The sequence below is a fragment of the Atractosteus spatula genome, chromosome 2 (assembly GCF_055471065.1).
Source record: "Atractosteus spatula isolate fAtrSpa1 chromosome 2, fAtrSpa1.hap1, whole genome shotgun sequence".
Taxonomy (NCBI): Eukaryota; Metazoa; Chordata; class Actinopteri; order Semionotiformes; family Lepisosteidae; genus Atractosteus; species Atractosteus spatula.
In genome coordinates this window covers 73102590-73127792 of record NC_142707.1, presented here as the reverse complement: position 1 = coordinate 73127792, position 25203 = coordinate 73102590, and the positions used below count along the sequence as shown (strand labels likewise).

The window sequence follows — 25203 nt, the reverse complement described above, 5'->3', positions numbered from 1 at the left end:
AAATGTGCATTGTAAATTAACAGGAGAGCGGTCAAATTAAAATGTGAATAATTGCAAAAATAAACAATGAAACAAAATGTATTTGACAATTCATTCTGGATTTGTTTTGGCAGGGTGTGTGGATGGAAAACTATGGAATTGTCTTGGTGACATGGAATTAATTACACAACATGTATATAACAAATATTTATTCATTGCTTTTTCTTAATTCGGGAGAAACTTTAAAACTCGTCTAAACCCTAAACAACTCTTGGATTTTAAGAGCCAAGGGGCAACCCCCTTGTCTTCAGGCCAAACACTGAAATCTCAATAAAGTTTCCCTGTTTCAACAGAAGAAGGGCACGTCTAACGTCTGCGCAAGCGCACATCAGGTGACTGGGGCATGACTCGATAAACAGGAAACAAGCGGAAGAGTGATCTGGGCTGCAAGATCAGGGTAAGAAAAATATTACGATGTCAGTCACTTTAAACGTAATAATATCTAAGAAAGCCACGTACATCTTCATACATTTGTGCACGTAAAACATAATTGGTGAGACTTGCCAAACTGCCGAATCCCTGTTTCACTTTACGCAGGTGTTGGGAGTGATCGTGTAGAAAATGTGTAAAATGCTTCATATAACACCGGTGTGTTTGCGCTTGAGCTGCGTTACGCTAACGTTTCAGTGTAAAAGTGTCTGTCGACTTCAGCTGCGGAGTATTTCTTGGAAGCGAGGACAGTGAAATGTAGTTTTCTTTATTTGTGTCGAGCGCGTAGTTCAGCATTTTGTTTATCAAGGGACTTTGTGTTTGCCTGACTGACAGGCAGGTGTGTCACTCGACGTAAGAGGTCAAATGAATAAGGTGTAGTAAGGTGCTTTCGTATGACTTCAGACTGAAGTTACAGCAGCTGATTTATTAAAAATAAGTTATTCCCCTTTTTTCATTTTGATTGAAAAAATATGGACCGGTGTCTTTTTTTTCCCTTCTTAATAAATGTACGTCGGTGAGTTTTTCAGTCTAGTTAATACAATGGTCCAGGTCAGATCGCACCGACGGTGTCCAGTTTTTTACTTCTCTAAATGTGGTAGTACCCTCTGTAATACTGACAACGTACTTGGCTATTTGCAGTTATTCAATCACGCAATTTCAGAGCGGTCCCAGAGGAAAGGGGATTCCTGAAGCGGTGTAATGGGATCAACTTGACTTCTCTGACTGAAAAGACAAATCACTGTTGTTTAACAGAGGAACTGAAACACCATGTGTGTAACACCATCACCACCCCCCACAATACTTTTATTTCCTTAATCAATGCCAAACGAGCATGCACAGAAGACTCCATGTCATTAATTAAATTAATTAATTTAACTTCAATAAAATTACACAAACTATAATTGCGTTATCCAGAATGTTGTTTTAATATCCAAAATGTGTTTTATTTCTAAAGACACATTAAAAATGGAATGTTTTTAAATATAACTTAAGGCCTGATTTATATTTAGGGTTTAGTCTGAGAATGTCAGACTTGGCTGTTCTGAAAAATGTAGATTCAGGTTGTCCAGATCTCTCAGGCAATAAAGACTAAAATGTCAGCAAATGTCTAGTACAAGGGATCCTGGTGCCAGTCTTGGTAAGGTCAACACGCACTTGCCAGTTTTCATTCCTGCCTCGTAACCTGAATGAAACCTTATTTTCTTCTGCTCAGACGTTTGGGATTTTGTTTTGCTGCTTATGAAATGCTGTGCTTGCTTGTGTAACTGAGGGCTTGGCTGGCACAGAACCAGCTGGCGCATGGGCCTCCAGGATGAGGTGTGGGAGCACCTGGGCTAGCAGAAGGTAGTTTGGTAAACTGCACCCTTTCAGTGGTCTGAGCTGTACTGTTCGTATGGATGGCAAGAAGGTTAAGAATGTGGAAAAAAAAGGAGTGTATTGTGAGGGATCTGGCATTTTAACCAACCTGAGGAATGTAAAATGCCCTTATTCTGACAATCTTGTGAAGGACTGTGTTGTAGCGACTTTTTCATCTAAATATAACTTCGGAGTCCTAGCTAAAGATATCTGGGCCTTGGAATTCATGAGCAGTAAAGTTGGCAGTAGTTGTGTTTATCAAAGGCATTCTAGAGGATTAGTTCCAGTAAGAGCTGCATCAGCATGCGTAGGCTGCAAAGGAACAGGTAACAGGTTTATTCTGTGCTGAAAAGAAAAAGACAACTTTTCCGAAATGTTGTTTCCTTTCTTTTCTTTTCAGCACAGAATAAACCTGTTACCTGTTACTTTGTATTCTAGAGGATTAGCCGTTTTATCAAGGTTGCCTGTCAAAAGCTGAATTCCTCCATAATCTTTTTATTGTCTTAAAACTTCATAATCACACTTAATTGAGAAAAGGCCATGTGCCTAAGCTAGCCCATTGTGATGGTAAGAAGTTAATTGACCCAGATATCTTTCCAGCTGTGTTGTGAAAGTGAGGGTATTAACCTGTACAAGATGGCTGGTCAGCTTGTTCCATACGCCCACAACCTTTTGTGTAAAGTAGTGCTTCCTGTTCTGGGTTTTAAATGCTCTTCTGCGCAGTTTCCTCTTATTTCTCCCTCTGGTTCATGTTTCACCGTTGATTCTGAAGAAGTCCAGTGCATGGATTTTTGCCTGTGTCGAGGATTTTCAGTATGTGGATCAGGTCTCGCCACAGTAATATCAAGAGTAGTAATATCTTTTTTGTAACATGCAATATTCTGAGTGAGGTCTTACAAGTTCATTATAAAATTTTAATGTGTAACATCCCTTGATTCCTTGATTAAAATTCTATGCTTTTAACTAATCTTAATATTTATTGACTGATTTGTTTACCTTTTTTATTTCTTTCTTTCCTTGTCAACAAGATGTGCTGTATATATTGTAAACATGAAATAAAAATGAATATTTTATCAAGATTTTTTTTATAACTAGCCTTTTCTAGCACAATGTAACCATAGCTTGTTTTTGCTACTGAAGGCATGGGAGTTTAGGCCAGGTCACACAGAGGCACCAGAGACAGCAGACTGGACTTAATCGGCCTTATTACAGTCATGGGTGATCACCCTCTCACTGTATGTTGTGTAAAGAGCGTCTCAGCAAAACAAAGAGTTACAAGGCACACTCACAGAGGTGTGTGCAAAGTTATTTAGTTAGGATTGGAGGAGCTTTTGATACTTATACATTATTCACTATAGTGACACACAAGTGATAGGAGGTTCATGTAAAAGAAATTCGATGAGGTTCATGTGTCTTGATATGGGGCTTGAGAGTGAGGTTCCCTCTCCAAGTTCACCCTGACCCCTCCAGGAGCTCTGCTTCTGCTCAGAGCATTCCAAGAGCCGTTGCTTAGCAACCCAGATAGTGGCCCTCTTGTTCAGCTCTTATCTCCCAGCACACCATGAGCCATCTCCTCTCAGACCTGTCTCCCCCTCACAAGCCTGTCTTTCTCTCCGAGCCTCACAAACCCTCGCTGCCTGCATGTGATGCTCTGCACACGATGCATCAGGTCTTGAATTTAAAAGTCACCTGTTTCAATTTCATGGGCTTCTTCTACACTGTTTACTCATCTTCCTATTCTAGTTTCATTTGAAAATGTTACTATCAGCGGTTCATTTGTAAATCGGTAGGAGCTGGAGCTCAGTGTGAATGAGAGAATCGCTGTGTGAGGTGCACCAGTTTGCTTTACTGTGACATTTGTGTAACGCTTGACTTCAGTGTAACACGCAGTCGGCGCATTTGCAGTCTACTGTAGTTGGTGACATGCTATCAAGGTAATTAAAAAAAAAAACATTTTATACCTCAGACACCACAATCATACATGATTAGGCCTTCCCTATTCTTGAACCGTTTCCACTCTAATGGACTAGTTGGGTGTGTGGGGTCTCAGAGTCTGACTCTAATTTCCCACTAGCCCTAGCCCAGGCTTTTGGTGCAGCACAGTTTGCCACTGTCCTGTCTGGGGGGTGCTGGCGCTGTCTGCCCCTGAGTGACCTCAATCGAACCCTGGGTCAAGGGGGCGGGGCACAGCTACTTGTGTTGCATGCAGTGGGGATTGAAAGTCCTCACCCCCTTTCAAAGTTTGTACCTTTACACACCGCAACTCGCATTAGCCAAGTGAAAATACAATTCTAAAACATTCTGAAAATGTATTAATATTACAACAGTAAAATACCTTATTTGGATTAGTGAACACCCCCCTTACAATTGCATTTGAAAACTTGCTCAGGTATAACCAATCACCTTACAGATCACACAACAAACTAATTGGCTCCCACCTGTGATCAGTTGTGGTGATTTTGATGAGTCCAGAATAAAAGCAGCTGTTTCTAGAGGATTCCTCTGCTTGGAAGTGCATTTCAAAGCAAAGACTCCACTATTGGCAGAAGGGTGCTTTGAAAAGAACTTTGAGATAAAGTTGTGGAAGGCACAAGTCAGGAGATGGGTATAAAAAAGATTTCAAAGGCTTCAGGTATCTCATGGAGCACAGTCAAGACCATCAGTAAGAAATGGAAGGCATACTGCACCACACAGACCTTGCCTAGATCAGGCCGTCCCTTCAAACTGGACGACCGAGCAAGAAGGAGACTGATCAGAGAGGCTACCAAGAGACCGATGGCAACTTTGAACGAGCTACAGGCCTTTATGGCAAAACTGGTCATATGGGAGGGTGGCAAGAAAAAAGCCACTCCTTAAAAAAAGCCACATCAAGTCTTGTTTATGTTTTGCTAAAAAGCACCTTAAGATGCTGTTGTCATATGTGACCAAAATCAAACTTATTGGCCGAAATGCAAAACGGTACATCTGGTGAAAACCCAATACATCTTACCATCCAGAGAACACCAGTTCTACAGTAAAGCACGCTGGTGGCAGCATCCTGCTGTGGGGGTGTTTCTCTTCAGCTGGGACTGGGGCACTTGTCAGGATAGAAGGGAAGATGGATATACAGGCAAATTCTTGAAGAAAACCTGAAGCCTTCAGCCAAAGCGTTGACAATAGGAAGATCGTTCACCGTTCAACAAGACAATGACCCAAAGCACACCGCCAAAGCAACTGTACGGTGGCTGAAGGACAGGAAGGTGAATGTCCTTGAGTGGCCTAGTCAGAGCCCCCGATAAATCCCATCAAAAATCTGGAGGGCAGTCCATCAACGGTCACCACGCAGTTTAACTGAGCTTGAACAGTTCTGTAAGGAATAACGGGCAAATATTCCTCCCTCTAAGTTGCAGTTAGGTAGAGATGTATCCAAACAGACTCAAGGTTGTAATTCAAGCAAAAGGTACTTCCACCAAGTATTAACTCAGGGGGGTGTTCTCTTATCCAACCCAGTTATTCTACTTTTTTTTCAGAAATTTTGCTTTATTTTTTCACTTGGATGTTGCACAATACAAATTGTAAATAAAACTGGAAAAAGTCTGATTTTATTTGTCGTCTTTTGGGGCTTTAGGGCAACAAAAGGTGAAAATTTTGGAAGGGGGTGGTGACTTTCTGTACCCACTATACTGTATGTAGCTCATAGGTAACCACAACTGACAAAAATATTGCAATTTATTTATTAATGTGATTTAAACATGTTTCTGGTTTTATGAAAAGGTACGAGCTGGAGTGTAACCGGATCAAGGCACAGCCAGGCCGAACTATTAGTCTTTGTAGCATCAGACAGATTGTAGGAGCACATTCAGGACAGTGAAGATTATCTCTGCAGCCCCTTACTGTTTTCCTAACGCTTCAGGTTAAGGCGTTCACACACACAATGAGCAAATTAAGCTTTATAAGTGAAAATGTAATTGAGGAATCAATATGATAAAAAAGTGATCATCAGTAAAATTATTTTTTAAATTCTTAATGGGCATGTTAATTTTTTTTGTGTGGGGATGGTGTTTAGTTATCCCACAGCAGACTGTTTCAGATTGAGACATACAGGAGCTGATCTCTGGAACCAATTAATCACATCTTACTACACCAGGATCTAGATCATTGAAATAAATCGGTCGGCCTCAACTGCAGTATTCTGCCCTCAGCTCTACTCTGCCTGTGGTCTGCTAAACCGTTCACACTCTAAACACCTTTCCCTGATTGCCTACCTGTCTGTATATCCTGTACTTGATGATTTTTAATTGTTAATGAAAATATTTATATTAAATTGCTAATAGCAGGCCTCCTAAATTGGCTAGCCACATATGATTTTGCAACTTTTTCCTTCATCCTTGATTTCCACCGTTGCTGAGTGACTTGCAAATTATCATGAACTGAAATGGAGTACAGTCTGACTTATTGCCACAAAGTACCAGAAAAATACCTTGAAGTACAGTCGTGTGCTACAAACTGCATTATCAACCAAATGAATCTGACAAGTACAGCTCTCCCTGCCCCTGCTAGTATCTGATCCCAGTCACTGATTGGCTCCAAGCACACACAGGACACCACCATCGCTCCAACAGACCAGGTCCTGGGCCAGGGTAGGGTTTAACACTTCCTGGATTTCAGAGGGCCGTGACGTCACTTCTGTAACTCATGCAGCACACTGAGCTGTGTAACATAAGCACCACAAAAAGATTAGTTTTAGCCGACGTACAGTATGGTTTCTTTGCAGTGCGATATTGTTCCGATTAGCTGAGAATGTCTGTTTTGTGGTCATGTTTACCAACTCTATATTGATTAGTAGGACTAGTGTCTGGCGAGTTGGTGAAATGCTGTAGTTAATCCTATTAATGTAATTATGTATTAATTTGTACCTACAGTTAATTAAGTAAAATAACTAAAACTCCATCAATGTATGTAAAAGACATAAGAAGACAGTCACAATTTTGTATTTAATCTCATGACTGCTGACTTTCTTGCCTATGTACCATATTTTATCAAATCTAATTTTTAATGTTATTAAGCAGGACTTTAATAGGGATTTGAAATAGTTAAACATTAATCATGCTTTAGTGGCACTTCTTTAAATCAGAAAGAAGCTTGAACAACCAGATTATATTCAATATTAAGGAACTCATAATTATTTCCTTAATATTTTCAATCCGTCCTTTGCTCTTTTGGAACTCCTTTGGAACCTCAAAAGAATGATTATTCCAGTAGGATTGTGGGTAGATCGGTTTAGTCTGCAAGTCAATGAATTTGTCAAATATTATCAGCTCTGTAGTTCTTCTGCGTGGGTTTGATGCACTGCAAAATCTGGAATGGCTTTGGCCCACTTGAACAGATGCTGATATTTTTATAAAGGGAAAATAATGAACAATAATATCAGTCAATCCCTATCAAATCTAAAAAGGATTGAAGTTCGAGTGTTTTTAAGTCTTTTTAAGTATAATGAAGAATACCGCAAAATCCTGAACTGGCAAATACTGCTCTATTCTGGCAGAAGTCTGTTATTTTATCATTACACAGATTCATGTTCTTTAGACAGTGAAAGGCACAGATACTTTGGTTAAAGTGTGTGGTGACTGTACTCACATTTTACATGTCGTATCATGTCATTTACCAAACCGCTTTATACCATACGGAGCCTACCCGGCAAGCAACGACCGCAAGGCAGGGTACACCCTGGACGGGACACCAGTCTATCGCAGGGCAAGTGCAAGCCAGTCATACATGGGGACAGTTTTGAGGCCACAGTAGAGGCCGTGGGGGGGAATTTGGCCCGGACACCGGGATAACTCCCTACTCTTATTGAGAAATGCCCGGGGATTTTTAATGACCATAGAGTCATGACCTCGGTTTTACATCTCATCTGAAGGATGGCGCCTTTTTGCAGTATAGTGTCCCCGTCACTATAATGGGGCATTAGGACCCACGCAGACCGCAGGGTGGGCGCCCCCTGCTGGTCCCACTAACACCACTTCCAGGAGCAACCATAGCTTCCCAGGAGTCTCCCATCCAGGTACTGACCAGGCTCACTCCTGTTGAGCTTCAGTGGGCGGCCAGTTGCGAGCTGCAGGGTGATATGGCTGCCATTTCACATTGTTCTCAAGAAGCATTAAAATTATATTGATTTCTGTTGGAATTTGGCATCCAAATAGCCTTTTGTTGTGAGGGTCTCTGTGTACTTTGTACACACTTTTTGTGCTGAAGCTGCAGTATTTTATGAGATGGACATACAGAGCTGCTTTGAACTGGAATGGAAGAATGCTGGACACAAGGGCTACTGTGTAATTCTATACTGTGTTATATACTGTATGAAAGTGTGCTATGAAACTAACCAATTGTGTTAAAAGAAGTTCTCTTTGGCAAATAGGGAAGAGGAAGATGAGCGTGATCTTGGAATGCTGCCAGCCTGATCAGCGCTGGGAAGCATGAGAGATAACAGAAAAATATTTAAGGACTGTTCTAATTTAATCACTTGGAGAAAAATACACTGAGCATCTCTGTATGTTTTGCTCCCATGCTCATGAAATAAAAACTTCTTCTAATTTCTGAGACGGACTCCTGGCTGTCTTTTTAGGGGAAGCAGGCAAATTTCTCCAACACTCTTTTTGTTTTGCCCATTCAAATTTCAGTATGGCAATGTTACACTTAATGAGCAACCGCAAATATATCACAGGGAACATTGATTAATTGTACCATTTGATTCGATTGTTTATTCCCTGACATGACCTGCTACACATATTAACTTAGTTTTTTCGATTAAGTATCAACTTTTTTTTGTTATATCCTCTCGATTTGAAATGGCTAGTTGTTGTTTTTTTCCCCAAAATCTGGACTTGCTGGTAAAAACCCGCAACTGCACATAGGGGATAATGACAGTGTAGGGAGACTTCGAGCTACAGTACCTCTCACCTTTGACCCACTTATTCTTCAACATGTCAGAGGCTGTGAATCAGCTGGAGGAGAGGTACATCCCTTACCGACAGCACCATGTGCCTGCATACACCTGGGAGGAGGAAGGGATTACTGTATCTGTAATTGCAGAAAGAGCCCCAGCCAACTAAACCCACACTACCCCTTGGTAGTGCTCAGGCAACTGTAGGCCACAGCTTAGTGAATCCTGGTCACAGTTAGCTAGTGACCTGATCCAGGCCCGAACATGTGATTGTAGAGCTTAGCCTGTGCTCAGCAGAGAGATCTTACTACTTGTTACTCAGGAGGTCCTCTAAAATTTTAAGAAGAGAATCTGGGAGGTTCCCAGCCAGGAATCATTAATTATTTGCACTAACTGCTTATATAATGTTGTGCAATAATGTTGTGAGTATCTTAGAAACTCCTAGCCAATTAATTTTATTAGTCAACATACACTAATAGTGCTTTCACATGAACTAGAGCTCTGACAGTCTTAAGTTTTCAGTTTGGGTGGTGGCTTAAGGAAATTGTTCATTAGCTTTGTAAACCAAACAATATGCAATAAATGCTTCTGCAGTGCCTGTGAAACCAAGTGGGATTGGGGATGTGGGAATTGTGCCTGCACAGGATTTATAGCTTACCTCATTCTTATTTATAATGACTACTTGGCCAAGAGGCTTACATTGTAACATCAGGTGGAAAACATTTAATCATACATTTGAAAATGCCCACAGATACAAAGGTGAATACTTTAAGCTGTATTCTGCCAATGAATGGGACAATCTGTAGCTACAAATTAAAAAAAAAAACTCAGAGGGTAATTGCCTGTGGGAGGTTTAGTCAGATAAAGGTACTATGTCTTAAATTATAGACTAGTACAAAGAACTGGACCAATGAAGACAAGAATGTATTTTCCCAATTCAAGTAATGTAAATTAATTTAAACAAGTGAAGTTGTCCAGTATGCTGAGAGAGGCAATAAATCCAAGACTAAAAAATCACAAAATTGAGTGCGGTAGGGAGTGCGGGTGATGTATTCTGATATCATATAGGGTGGTATATATTGTGACAGGAACAAGTAATACAGTAGGTTTGTTCACTGCTGAAAACGGACGAAAGAAAACGCAACGTTTCGGCCATGGAGCCTTCTTATATTGTGACAGGCTGTCAGCCAGTGTCCATTTCAGAAGCTGCAGCTGTAGGGAATTGATGGTTTGATAAGTCACAACTGTGGGTGGTCCTGTAAGCAGACTGTAAGCAGCCTGTCTGACTTTTCTGAGGGGACTGCTGGGCTCTGGGACTGCAGAGAGGGCCTGCTTGGCTCTCACACTCTGCAGGGCCACTGTAAGGATTCTCTCTGGGAGAGACGGAGAAAGAATATGGCTTATTACAAAGCAGACGTGCGTGCCGGGGAACTCACCCAGACCTGCTGTGCATGAGTGAAACCCACTGCATAGGTAATGCTCCATTTGTGCCGGTTTGTGCTGCTGAAAGTAGCGTCCCAGCTGCTTTCGTTCTTGAGAATAGATAGTGCCCTTTTGTCCCCACTCAGCTCCCCCTGCAGCGGCGCAGCAGGACAGAACTGGTGTCATTCGTGTGCGCCATTGAAAGTAGCGTCTATGCTGCTTGAGATATACATCTTCGCCTTCTTTTTTGGAGAATTGCGTGACTGTTTACGAGGAACCTTAAAGTGAAATTGAAGTCGAGGACAAGGGTCTGATCCTGGGGGGCACTTTCCGCAGTTTAGATATGTATTAGTAATGCGCACACCATCATTAATGTACTTACTTAATATGAGTAAGTTTGATCTCATTCTGCCTTTATACATTTGCTGTGCACAAATGTTTGTAATGATGCATTGGAATTTAAAATTAATTGGTTCATTATGACTGATGACAACGCCTGCAGATTGCTTTCTCAGTCTATGGGTAGATCTTTTCCATTTGAATAATAGTCGAGTATCTGTTTTTTTTTGTTTGGGTGAATAGTCAAATTAGATTGGTCTCCAAAATCTTAATCCCACTTTAAGAGTTGCCATTATACTCTTCAAAAGGAAACAGTGATATTTTCTTAAACAATACTTCACTAGCATGTCATAATAACTTAGCTGTGTCAGTATTTTTAAAAAGCAAGGAAATAATCTTAGAGATTTTCTTATTGTAACCTTTTTAAATAAATAATGCAGTTCAAAAGACTTCTACCCATCTTTCGAGATGTTTTATCTTTTTTATGCAATGTTAGTAGATAAACATGGAAAAGGCAGCACAGAGGTTGCTGGAAGGGTGCAGTGGTGGTGGTGGTGCTGTAGCCTGCAAGCACTGCGGAGGTGTTGGGAATGTGGCTGGAAAGGAGTCCACACTGTCACCCTGGGCTGTGAGCGAGATACCGTTGATAAACACCGTTCTGGGCAGTGCCTGCTCGCTGCGGTCGCCAGCAGTGCCGTAAGACTAGACGGTGGTCCGGCTGCAGGCTGCAGAAACTCATGGCTGGTTGTATGGGCTCTGGGGGGGCACCAGAGAAGAGGTGTGGCCAGGATCGCAGGGGGCTGTCGGTCACAGCCACGTTACAGCTCACGTGAAAGTGAACAGTGTGCCCATGCAGAAGACCTGCAGGCCTGGGGGCCCGGGACAGCTACTGCAGAAAAGGAAGGAACTGTGGGGGGTTGCAGCTCAGACTACAGTGGGGCTCCTCTCCTGTTTCGTCGCGCCCAGGGGATGGAAGTTGTAGGAGCGGGACGTGCAGCCGGGAAGACCCCAGCTCTGTATCGGAGGAGTAACAGGGGTTACCTGCCCGAACGCCGGCTCTCGGGCACCCAGTGATGGTTGGCGTGTCTCCACTGGAAGGACCTTGGCAGAGGAGAGGACATGCCGGCCTGAGAGCTGTTGTGAGCATGTGTTTGAAAGAACAAGAAAAAGATAGTGTGGTAACTGTGTGCGGTGTGGAGTGTGAAATATAGCTGGGGGGGAGTGAAAGAAAAGATAAGAAGAAACAGAGTGTCAAGTGAGTAGTGTGTGAGGAAACATCTTGTACAGATGCCTCCACAGCAAGCTCACTGATTGACGTGGGGCCCCCTGGTTGTTTGCTTCAAGTTTTGTTTTGCAATTGTTACTAATAGAGGAGTTTGAATTGTTTCTATGGGATACCCTAACTTTATCTAAGTTTAGGAGAAGGTGCAGTTCACCTAATATGAATTTTATTGAGACAGACTTGTAAGTTGGCTGTTAATGACAGTAAGGTGATTATAAGATGGCTGTCATCAACATGAATATAGATATGAGAGTCGGCTATTGGCTGAAAAGACCAAGGAAAAACACCTTGAAGGACTCCCTTAGTATTGGGAAGAATTTTTAGAACGAATCTCTCTGAAAAGGAAATGTGGTATAACCTTGCAGTCCTTATTGTAATAATTATAATTAATATGCAGTAGGCCTTTCCTTATTGTGGGTGGATGCATCAGTTAACAGGTATTAACACGTTTGGATATCCAACTTTTTCTCAACACTAGCAATAATACGAGTTTATACTTCATTCTTGATGCACATAATACTCAGTACACCTTATTGAGTTGTTTCAGCATTGTTTTTTCTTGATATTGAGATGGAATGTTTTTTTTTTAGACTTCCATTTTTTTAAACGCTCTCTCTGCAGGAACTGCTTTTGTCGGAGAAACAGCTTCCCATGCTGGATGCCCAAGCTTGTGTCACTGCTGACTCTATTCTGAAGTGTTTAACATTGTCAGATCCAGCCTTGATTTTTCACTACATGCTTTGAATACATCAGAATTATAAATGTGAAGAATTAGAACAGAAGGGCTACTTTGACATTTTTGCTAGTTTTGAACACAAGTGGGGTACTATGGTCTAGTACCCAACAGATCCAAACTTCAATTTTAAGTCACGTGAGAGCATCAGTTAAAGATGCACACACGCACCTGCTGTATGATTTGCTGTTGATGTAGATGGTGTATTTCTACTGTTGAGGAGTGGCTACAGCAGAAAAGAGATGTCGGTGTTTAAATATGATTAGTCAAATTTGGCTTCATGCAAGATCAGGAAAATGCAAAACTGACCTGCACACTGCAGCCTAATGGCTAATGGCTGTAAACCTCCACAGTAATGTGCCTAGGAGGTATGAAACGCAGTGAAAATATGGGAAACGTAATCTCTATTTGCCAGCATTCAGTTCTTGCTATGAGAAAAAGTCTCCCAACAATGTTATAATAATATATCTATGTTCTTGCTTAATAGGAATAGGCATATTTTCTTAGTACTGCCAAGAAAACAGTTTAATTTTTAGGTCTGAGAGATGCAGTTTATTTCTTGCAATTAGTGAATCCTATGACAAAGATAGTATGTCTTCTTGAGAGGAACTGTAATGTTTGCTTTACTTGCATGGAGAAACCATCAGTGAAATGCAACTTTTTGGAGAACTTGAGTGAAAAGTTGTTGTTTTTTTAAATGAGCTGATTGTGCATAAAATAAACTAAGTTGCAAGTGGCAGAGCTCTATCCATGCTTGGTTCTCAATGAAGTTAATAAATTATGGCCTCTTGATTCTGGTTGTTTATATAGCTGAATTATTTTGTGTGCAACAGAATTCTGCCAGTCTTATACAGTATACAGTATTACACTAGTAATGTGGCTGGTGAGCATGTTATTCTTATGTGTATATATATATGATTTTACTTTGTCAATATATACAACTCTGTTTTTAACGCTGTATAATTATAATAAATGACGAGGGTGTCATTGGGGTAGTTTAACATGGAGCAAAGTCTTTTCCAGCACTTCACTGTCATATCGTTCAAAGTGGTTCTCTAGGGAACATAATTGGTGGCCACTGGTCTAGACCTTGCAGGCTGTAATCTGGGCTGTCAGTGTCCCCCAAGTGGCAGATCACAGCTGATTCAACACCAGGAGCAGCCTTAGTTTTTCCCAGGAGGTCTCCCATCCAGGTACTGACCAGGCTCACACCTGCTGAGCTTCAGTGGGCTGCCAGCTGTGAGTTGCAGAGTGATATGGCTGCTGTGGCCTCAGTAGGCATATTAAGAGTTTAGTGCTTAGGAGCAGTCTGGGGATTTCTGGGTGACCAGAAGGCTAGGCCTCTGAAACGTCTTGTCTGTAAATACTGTACATAGAGTAACATGTATTGAAGTGTGTTGTGTAATTGTTTTAAAATATCTGCCCAGCCCCATTTGTAACAATATAATGTAACTTGTATGTTGTGTGTAGTTTAGTTTGTGTGTTTTGTCATTATAATGAATATTTGTCTTAGCCAAGTGTGCCTGGATTATTACTCCTCTCAACAAAGCTGTGCCAGAGAACAAAGAATTCACCTGCCTCTAGTTATACCAGCCGCTCAGGTATATGGTTAGAAAATCACTTACAAGTCGGGGACGAATAATTATTTCACTGATTGAATAAACCGCTCGTATCCCCCCATTTTTAACGGTATCTATGTTACTGTTTTGTATCTGCACTGTATGTACTTGCTTATTACTTCATTTTATTTTTGAGTGGCACTTGCTTTCCTCTTACAACATTCTCCTTAATGTCTTTTCCTTGTCATTTTGGTTTTTTGTACCAGCTTGTTATCCTGTCTACTCTTTCCTTTGAGTACGCTTCAGGTAAAACATTTTTAAACACTGTAAGTTGTCCTATTTTAGGTAAGGTGAGGAAGGTCTGGTAAATAAAAATTCCTCAGTATTTCATGTGACATTAGTATTTCTATAAAAATGACTGCATTTTAAATGTTACACATTTTAAAATGTCATCACAAAACGTCCTGTTAAGTGCTGCTGTTTTAGTAAATGACTATGTTATACTTCAGTACTTTTTCACTTAGACCTTTCAGAGGATATCACAGTTCCCCCAATCATTAATGTGTAAAGGAATCTGTATGTTCCAAGAAGTAAAATATCTATTAAATGTGTTATTACATTTATTTATTATAGTTTTCTTTTTTCCATCAAGGGTGCCTTTAAAAATTGAAGAAACACCTGATGCCGCAATGTCTTACCAGTCTGGAATACCTCGGGATGCAAATCAGCTGGCACAGGCCATAAGCTCTAACATCCAAAAGATAACACACCAAAGTAAGTGTTTTTCTTACATGGTCAGGATATGTACTGTAATAACCTAGGCTGGAGGTTCCCAGCTGAGCGGCCCCCTGGTGGTCTCTGGAAAAAGTTATATTTATTAATTAAAATTTGATCTTTTGCTGTATATTTGTATATTATTGTTATTTTAATGTTTTTTTTAATATATGTACAGTACATTTATGGTTATTTCATTTTCTTAATCCAAGCAATGTCTTTGTAAATGTTCTGATAAAGTTGCATAAGACAAGCTGACGTCGTATTTTTTTGCCAGTTAAAAATTAATTCCTCTTTAGAAACATCCATTATGTGGAAACTAAAGTTTCCTTTTGCGGTTATTTAAAATAGATTTGTGGCTTAAACTGGGACCGTTAAAAAAAAAAAAGATAAAGCCACATTGAAAATGGTGGTAGAGTGCGTGTAAAATGTCTGTTTCACATTGCAGTTAGATAAAACTACAGAAGTCGCTGACTCAGCCAAACTGCTTGTACACATTAGATAGGAATATTAGGGAATAGCACATGTAAAACTTTGTTTTGCAGGCCACTGCCTATCAAAATGCCCAGTAACTGAATTCCAGTGAATTACACAATGGGCTTACAGAGGAGCGTGGTATTGACTGGCAGTGTTGTTGGAGTTTGTATGGATCATGCCAGATGTCAGGGCAACATGAAATGAACTCGCTGTAGATTCCATCAAGAAGCTTTGGCCTTGAAGAGACTGCCAGAGGGCAAGACGACTGTGTTAGATTCTGCTGTGAAAGCGATGAATATCGTTAAAGCAAGACCTGGGAATTTGTGGTTTATTTTCTGGGCTTTGTAATGAAATAGTAGTGACACGTAGCTTCTGCTTCACACAGAAGTAAGGTGGTTATCTAGAGGCAAAGTGCTCACGTTGTCATTCAGATTGCATGTGGATGTTCAGATGCTTCTGCAAGAGCATCTGCTCTCTTTGTCAGAGTGCTCTGTAAAATCTGACTCGTTGAAATGTGAGAATACAAGTACTCTCCGTTACAGTTTTTGATGGAGGTGATAAGATTAACACCACGGTGAAAAAGCTTCAGTTGTCTGAAATGAAAACTTAAGGCACGCTCTCCGTTTTCCCCACTTTGGAAATTTGACTGAGATGTGTTGCAATGAAACATTAAGATATTAATTCAAAAGGTATTTCTTTATTACATTTTGGATGCAAAAGTGAATATGCTTAATTGTCACATCAGGCAGCATGACATCTCCTGCCACTTGCGATCATTTGTCAACATGACTGAGGCCGACTCCAGTTGCCCCTGACACAGCAAAGCTTTAGTCAGACAGACAGGTGGACACTTCCCCTTAACAAATAAAATTCTGGGTTTATTACTCTATATTTTACATGCTGATTATTTTGTTTTAGTTGTAAATGTTTTGATGGTCTGCTAAGGCCTTCATAATGTTTTTAATGGTCTGTGGGGAGAGAAAAGGTTTGGGAACCACTTATCTAGGTACATACATAAGTAATAGCGACATTAAAGAATCACAATAGAGTAAACTGTGTAAATGAGTAAAAATCACTTAATGGATGTAACAGACAGAACCTGCTTAAGTGAAAATTAAGAATACAATCAGAAATACCAGACTCTCCCCATAATAGACAAAGTATAGAACAGTTGATATATATATATACATGTAAGGGTAGGCAAATTGCTTTTGATGGATGTTTGTGTTTTGCGTTCTTTAGCAATGTTTTGAAAAAAGAACCATTTAAAAAGATACACTAAAGTGTGTTTTATAGACTTTTTAATTGTACAAGTAATAAAACAAGGTAAAAATTAATACAGCATAGGTTTCAAATTCAGGAATATCAATGGTACCCTGCACGGGTAGGTCATGGGTGACCTTGTGATGGGTGACGTTTCATACGCTTTAGCAAATACATTTTAGACTAGTTTTTGACATTTGAAATAAAGACTTTGTATCTTTATGATATAAAGAAACATGAACGATTTTCATTGACTGTTGGTTGCATGTGAAAAAGTAAGTGCACTTTACCCTTCAAATACAGTAAAATAGCTAATAACAGAAGCATCCTGTTTATTGTCCTTGTGTGTGTGTGAGAAAAGGTTAGTTTATTTTGTAATAGTTCAATTTAAAGATTGTAGAACTAAAGCTTTATCACGCTCATCGATTGTAAAATACATTTGTCTGTGAAAATACTTGAATTGATACAGTCATCTTGAACTGAATTTGCCCTTTTTTCTTGTTTGACATTATAGCAAATATGAACTGATTGCACTCCGAAGTGACCGCAGTGAAATCAGTTCTGTGTAGTGTAATAGGTATCAAAATTCAAATGATATGAAGTGCTTTTATTAAACATTGCTTGGTTAAAATGTCAAATCATTGTTGAAATATTGTCTGTCAAACAAGTTTAAGAGAAATACAGTTCTAAGTAATTTCTTTTTGGGCCCTGTTAAAAATGGTGCAATCCAACCTAGATGTCTGTATACCTATAATTCTAGACAGTGTTATGTGCAGAAGAGCCTTAGCTTAGAAAATAACGTCTGTAAATTCTGTATTGAAACCCAAACTCCACAGTATTTTTACAGTGTGCTAAAACCTTAAAACAAAGGTCATGTGGAATTTCATTAGATAGTATGGTCAAGTTGGAGTCAGATACACAGACTGTAGTCCTCTCACTTCACTTACAGTGCTAAAGTCCAGTACCCCAGTAACAGAATGTACTGTCAGATAATACAGTTCACTGTACTTAGTTTTCTTGAAAAGCACATCACAAATATGTGTAATTTAACAATGTCTTTATTTCTGTCTTGATCAGCATCTGAAATTCAGCGAATTATAAACCAGCTTGGAACTCCACAGGACACCACAGAACTTAGAAAGCAGCTGTAAGTTGAACACTGTATTTGCGTATAGTACTTGTTGTTAAATAGCATGGATCTGTATACTTTTATGTTTAAGTCATGTGTGAATCCCTTTTTTAATGCAGAGATCATTTACTTTTTTAATGCAGAGATCACAAAAAAATGATGAAGTCATTAGTGGTAATAAATGTGACAGCATTAAAAAAGCTTAATCCTGATGCAAGTACTTTCTTAGAAATATGACATATAAGGATTTTGGCTGTTAATTGATATATGATGTTTGTGGTGTCTTTTTGATTACTGGATCTTTCAAGAAAGACCGTGATGTGATCAAGTGACCTTGATAGTTGTATAAGCACTATATTGCTTCATTAGAGAGAAAGTTGTTTGAACAAAGGTGATGAGGTAATTTAACCTGTTTAGCATAAGGCCTGGTGAAAATCAAGACTTAAAAACACACAAATTAAGGCATGGTGGAGGATCAACTAAGTTGCTATTTGGTACACTGTCTGGTGTTTTCAGTTTTTAATCTTGCAAGATGCTGCAGCCAAATGATCCTTCGGTGATAAGCCACCATCTGCGAGACTACAAGTCGTGACACCTCCTCAACACATCACCCTACTCCATCTTTATAACTGTCTTTGCGCTGCCAGTCTGGCCGCGTCGGAAACGTTGGAAAAAGTGATTGACAGCGAGCTGCCTGAATATCATGACATACAGTACAGTAGATTGAGTCCCGGGGCCGTGCCTGCAGTCTTTCCTGATGTGGCATTGTTCCAGCAGGACCGTGCACGTCCTAGTTATTGCTAGTTATGTAGCAATGGGTTTCTTGTGAAATGTGAGCATGGAAGTACTCCTCAAGTGTGAGCACATGTGAACATTTCTGGGGTGACCTGGAGCAATACGTCACATCTACGGCTCAGAGGACAATGAACAAGGGATATACGTGTCTAGGTTTGTAGGACAGAATCCTACACGATAGTATTTGCAATCTGAAGCTAAATATGGTCACCGCTTGTATTGTGTCTAATGGTGACCACAAACAACTGTGACTTTCTGAGCAGATGCCCTGTGTAGACAAGTGTTCAGCAAAGTGAATTAAACTGTCATCTATATTCAGCACAGTGTCAGAGCACTTCCGCTGTCAGAGCACTGTTCTGATAACTGTTGATGTGTTGCAGTTCTGAATATATCTTTATGCTTAGTATATTTCAGAATCCATAGTAAGATCTTGTGCACTATAAGAAATAAAGATGTACATTGGAGAAAGCTAATTTAAAGAATGATTATTTCTACCTGAAAACAGTACTCTGGAGGTGGAAAAGATTTATCTGGGTGATTCAGCCCTATGAAAGTCTGCATTTGCTGTATATACAATAATAGTCATTTTTGAAAGGTGGAGGTTAATGATAGAAGAGTAAGTAGGCCGGAATACTCGAGTACTAACGTGCTAAAGCATAATTGATATGAAGAAAAGCACTGGAAACATTAGCCTCACCTGAGCAAACTCCTACTTGTAGTATGTATACTCCTGCTGCTAGCAGCCTTCTGTAGTAAATCAATTGGGTGTGCCATGGATTACAGCTGTGAAGATTTGCTTTTCTTTGATTAGTAGCACAGATTACACCACCACACTACACTGCTTCCACTGCTTCTTTGAAAAATACTGTCAATTTAAGTAATCCTGTACCTTACTCTGTATTGCAATGTATTAACCATTTATCAATATTTATTTTATCAGAGATACATCAGCTGTGTTGCAGTACCTTAAATGTATTGTGTGCATTATAAATGACCACTAAATCCTTAACCAAATTGGTTATGCCCAATGTCAAAGTGAAAGTGGATTGCATTTGTGTTTACTTGTAAAATAGTCTGTACTGCAGAAAAATCTTTTTTTTTTTACTTTGGGGAATTTTATTTTTGGTAAATAGAAATTTGCCATTAAAGATGAACTTTAACTTTCTATGATGCATGTCAGATATACTGTATGTAGTAATGTAAACCAAGTGTCAATTTTTATTTTAAATATTTCCATTTCTTAGAAAATGCATGTAGTCTTAGAAAATTCATGAGTCAGTTCAGTTGTGCTTTCTAGGACTATTCAGAAAATACTTAAGCAAAGAAAAACTTGCAATTCAGGTGGTCCAGAACATTTCCTAGTAATATAGAATGTCTTATTAATGGAAGTGGATCTCAAGAATTGTGTTTTTGTTTCCTTTTCTTACTATGTTCTAGGCAACAAAAACAGCAGAATGTAAGCCATCTTGCCAAAGAAACAGACCGGTATATGAAGGAGTTTGGTTCTCTGCCTGTAACATCTGAACAGGTACACATTTTTATCAACATATAAACTGCTGTTTGGTAATATTCTTAACAGAAAGGGACAAGAAATACTACAAAAGATCTCAATTTATTTCTGTTTTCCTACGAAGTCTGTTTTGCATATAATGTTACTGAAATGTGATTCATGTGTTGCCAATGTCCTATTAGAGAAGGTTTATGTATTCTTTAAAACCCACGTTTTTAAGATCTACTATTAGTACTCTCTTAAACGCAGTGTGCTCTGTATGTAATGTAGCCTGTTTCACCTGATTGTGAAAAATGAGCTTCCATCACCTTGGTCCCTGGATATACCATCCCACTAGGGACGCTGAATCCAGACCTTTGGTTCACTGATACTTTTCTTTTCAGCACAGAGCAGAGCTCATACAAGACTAATACACCTTGTAAGAGCAGTGATTTTTAAAAGTGTTGGCCATGTGGCATGTTACAAACTGGACTCCACTTGGGCACGCAGTCCCAGTCTCCGGTGACAGCAGGCCGTAGCAAAGTGGAAGTCGCTCCAGTGCTGCCAACTTTAAATTTTCTCTTGATTCTAGAGAGTAAGCCAACTATTTCTCTAGTGTTTTTTGTCAGTAGAGAACTTAAGCTGTGCTAGTCGCCAAAAATGCCTATTCAGTTTAAAGTACTGGAGTGCTATTACATTTTCACCTTAATGGCCTTTCACTTTGACATTGTCACTATAGTTGAATACAGTTAATAATCAATTATCCCTCGTGAAATTTGGAAATGGACTTGTACAAATGCGTGCCCCGAAAATCTGAAAGGAAGTGAAGGCGGGAAAAGTTGCCATAGCACAGTATTTACAGCAAAAAAAAATAAACGGGAAGTGTGCAACCTGCAATGCAGTTAGTTTTAATAAGGGACACAATATTTATATAATATGTAATGTTTATATAATAAATAAAATACAATAAAGTTCAATTGTTTTTTTGCAATCTGGCAGCATTTGTTTTATAAAAATGGTACCAGGAGGCTGGTGGGGTGACTTTCAGATCATGCAGGCTATCAGCAACTCAGTTTACTGCCACCTTCTGGTTTGGTGCACAGAGTAGACTGGTGCCTGCTGGATGCAGAGGCAGGCAGATAAAATCCTCAACTACAGTACTTATCCTAATTTCACCTAACTGGACCTTTTAAAGTTAAAGCTGACCCTTTGCCTGTTTTGTACAAGAAACAGGTAAACCACTTTGCAGAGGTGAATGCCAGAGCTTGAAAGCAAAGATCATATTTTTCCATTGACTTAGTAGATAAATGAATAGTTCAAATTTAAGACTGCCACTGCATGCTGCTTTGTCCTGCGTTTTTTATCATTTAACTGTGATATGTGCTCCTGTGATAAGCAACATGAAATTCAATTTAATGTTAACTCTCTTAAACAAGAATTTAATCAAATTCTGTTTGCTAATAACCCAAAATAAAATGGGGGTCTGTTTTCACTGTAACTCAGTGATGCGTTGGTGAATTCTAGATCCTGCACATTGTAGTGACAGACATAACCTTTAAGACCTTAACCCACTTCGACACCATTTATAATTCTTACTGCCCTCATCAATTCCTAATACCCCAACAATTAACACAGAACATACTGTAGACAAACATTTAAACTCAAGAGGCCTCCCAATGGTCCACTTCCAACCAGTCACAATGAAAACACAAGACTCCCGATCAGGATTTAACCCGTAAAACAAAACATTGGATGAGGATATGCTTATGTAATTTGTATATGTATTTGGTTACGTTGGTTATTGATTGTGCTTTCCTCCTTTGTGCGCATGTGTCGTCTACGACAAATCATATGACAACGTGGGACTCGGGGATCAGGTGAGTCCTTACTGTATGTGACCTAACTCCCCTTACCCCATCCAGCCTTCTTTCTCCTCTTTGTGACTGTATATAAAAACACAGCTTGTCCGGGGCTTAGCAGCTCTATTCAAAATAATGTATTCATTCCCAAGAGGCAATTTAAGATGTTCAATTTGTTGACTGTATTAAACGAGAGCATTACTATGGTGATGAGAGAAGTCAACAGAGGTGTATAAACTTACAACAGAACATTTCTTATTCCACTAAGCACCTGTGAAAGTTTTGAAGAACTGTAATGCTTTGTAACATTGTCAGATAAAAATACAACAAATACCAAATACAGATGTCAGACATAACACTAAATATACCCCTTTTGGAAACATACTGGTGAGATCTGCCCACTTCCTTGTTGTAAAAGATTTCAGAACATTTTGCCGAAGCAATGAGGTGATCTGTGTTGTCAGTGTGGCTGTAATGGACACATTTAAATTGTGGCTTGATATTAAATTCCTGGCATGGAATTACATTTAATCTGGGTCTGTTGAGAATGCTGTAGGGAGACGCTGCCATCCCTGATGGGTCAAAGAACTGACCTTATGAGAGATGTCAGTGAGAAAGAACCTTTTAATGATTAGAAAACAAGGCAGTGACAGTAGTTTCAAGTCAAGTGTTTTCTTGAAAAGACTGTGACCTTGAAAATGTACATTTAAGGTTGTCATAGCAGAGATGAGTGCATATCAGGTGGGAATTAGGGGAACACACAAATGTCCGTCCACATAATTGTAAAGTCTCTGGTGATTTGGAGTTGTCTCTGGTAGATGATGAGGAGAGCAAAACAGATGCTGGAATGTTTTCTGCAGTCTGAGTTTAATTTAATCTAAAATAGTTCTTGACAAAATTTCAGAACGTTCCAACCCTTTGTCATTCTGAAAGCCAACAGTTATATTTCTGCCACCCAACGTGATGTGAACTTTAAGTATGATGGATTAAGGAAAAATGCAAAAATCTTAAATAAAAATACAGTAAACAAGTCATTCTTTTTTGTGTGTGTGTTTGATCCTTTGGTCTTTTAAGGATTTTAAAACCAATCTTTAACAAATCCCATTCTTAACTGTAAACAAGAAAATGTATGGAATGGCACAAAACCCACAACTAAATCTCGGTGTTTCACACAGCTCTATGAACACAGACATCCTGTAACTTCTTAAAGTCTAAAACCCTAGCTAAAAAAACTGAGATATTTCGTGGAGTTCCTGTGTCTAAGTATCTTAAGTATTTATTGTACTGTATGTGTGTAGGTGGAAATTACAGTGAAACGTCTAATGTGAAACATTGATTTTATGTTATTTGATATAAGATCTTGTATGCAAGTAGAAACGGACCACATGAAAGTAATATATAGAAAACTCCGACATATTTAGAACATTCAACAGCAATAGACCTTTCAGGCTATAGTGTATTTACAGTACATGCAATGTATTTGGTTGACCATATTATTAAATTCTTGTTGAGAAAAATAAAACAATGCACATAATAGAGGATCTACAGAATTTATGTTGTGATTTTGCAAATTAAAGGGGTCTGAGGTGTGTCACCCTATACATACTGTTAGAAATTCAAAAACATTTACATTTCTCAGGAACATGTAGAGCTTAATGCCTGTTTCTGTCCATGTATGCTCTGTCAGTCTATTATCTATGCAAGACTAAAAATATCTGTGCAATACAAACCCACTTATTCATACAGCTATCTCCTTTAAAGGTCCTGTCATCCTAAACTCATAACTCCTTTTTCTTCAGACTTCAACAGTTACACGGTGACGAGATGAACTTCCAAAACTAACCTCTTAACATGTACTAATTTTTCATTGATCAGGCCTTCAGCGAGGCAGAAAACAGCCCAGAACATCAAGTAATTCCCACATAGAGAGCCACATTTCACTGGTGCCTCCCTTCCACACCTACATGCTTTCTGTTCCCAAGCTCTTTAAAAAAAAGGTTGACTCTTCAACTCTGACCAGCTAGCCACTGTCCAAACCTAATATGCACCGTTTGCTATAACAAAAGTCTCTGCACTACCTGCAAATATTTATCCAGCATACATATGCATGCGCCCCCAGGCCATTTCAAGGTCACCAAGACAGCATGTCTTGTATCCAGCAATCTAATTTGTTGCATCTCTTGCAACAAATATATCTTAGTAAAACACCACCTGTGTAATCTGCCCTGACATTCTAAATAATCTTTGTTTTACATAACATGGGGAGACATCTTCACTTTTTGCCTTCAAATTAAAAAGGAAACATAGGTCTTCCATCATCTACAACCTCTGCAGGGAATGTTCCTTATATCTGTCCATGTAATTCATACCGTTTGGTCTTGGGACAGCTCTGCTGATCTACTGTGCATTCTCAAAGGCTCAAAGCTAGAAGTATATACCTGTACACTAAAAATAATGCAGGTTTGCAATAGAATTGCAGATTCAGAATAGCCTCTTGACCTGTGTTCCGTACAGGTTACTCTCTAATCCGTAATCCTGTTTGCCCAGTGTATTGTTTCTGTGCACTGGCAGGTTCTTGCCCTTTGTCGTTCTGAGGACGAATTGATTACAGTACCTGAATATACATCCACTCAACCACAGCTTCTTAACTTTTAATCAGACTTTATTATACATTTTAATCAGGCTATATTTTCTTTATTATGTGGGATAAAGAAACATGAATTATATAAACTGGCATTTATTAAGAGGGAGGTGTTAGTTTTCAGTAGATTAATCCTGGTGGCAGAATGGGAATATCGGAGCTCTTGAGGCGGTTAGGGTGGGACCTCATTTTAAGAGGATTTCCAATTATTCCTTTTCAAGACGTTTGAAATGTCAAAAAACATCCATCCATCCATTTTCTAACTGCTTCTTCCAGTTCAGGGTCGCGGGGGAGCCAGGGCCCAAGAAACGGATGCAGGGCAGGGTACACCCTGGGCAGGACACCAGTCTGTCAGAGGGCAGACAGACACAAACACAGACATGCACACACTCACAGCAGGGCCCATTGTCCTAAGAGCTGGTTAACCTACCACTATGTCTCTGGACTGTGGAAGGAAACCGGAGCACCTGGGGAAAACTCATGTGAACATGGGGAGAACATACAAGCTCCACACAGACAGCACCCCAGGTCAGCAGTGCTGAGAGGCACTAATGTTAATCACTAAGCCACTGTGTCACCCATGTCAAAGATGTCCTTTCTAAAACTCGATAAAAGAGGCCAACATGTTTTTTATACCCACATTAATTTGCACTGAAAGCAATGAGTAGATTCAAGAATCAAAGAAACAGCGG

General features: G+C 39.5%; 1 protein-coding gene across 1 annotated transcript in view; it reads left to right on the top strand.

Moving 5' to 3' along the window:
* The first annotated feature begins 331 nt into the window (after window positions 1–331).
* Window positions 332–25203, top strand: part of stx7l (syntaxin 7-like) — a 39311-nt gene continuing 14439 nt past the window's right edge. The window contains exons 1-4 of the mRNA XM_088927948.1: window positions 332–436; window positions 14737–14858; window positions 17676–17745; window positions 19960–20050. Of these exons, the coding sequence (XP_088784074.1) occupies window positions 14774–14858; window positions 17676–17745; window positions 19960–20050 (246 nt within the window). The 5' untranslated portion in view covers window positions 332–436; window positions 14737–14773. The remainder of the gene's footprint in view (window positions 437–14736; window positions 14859–17675; window positions 17746–19959; window positions 20051–25203) is intronic.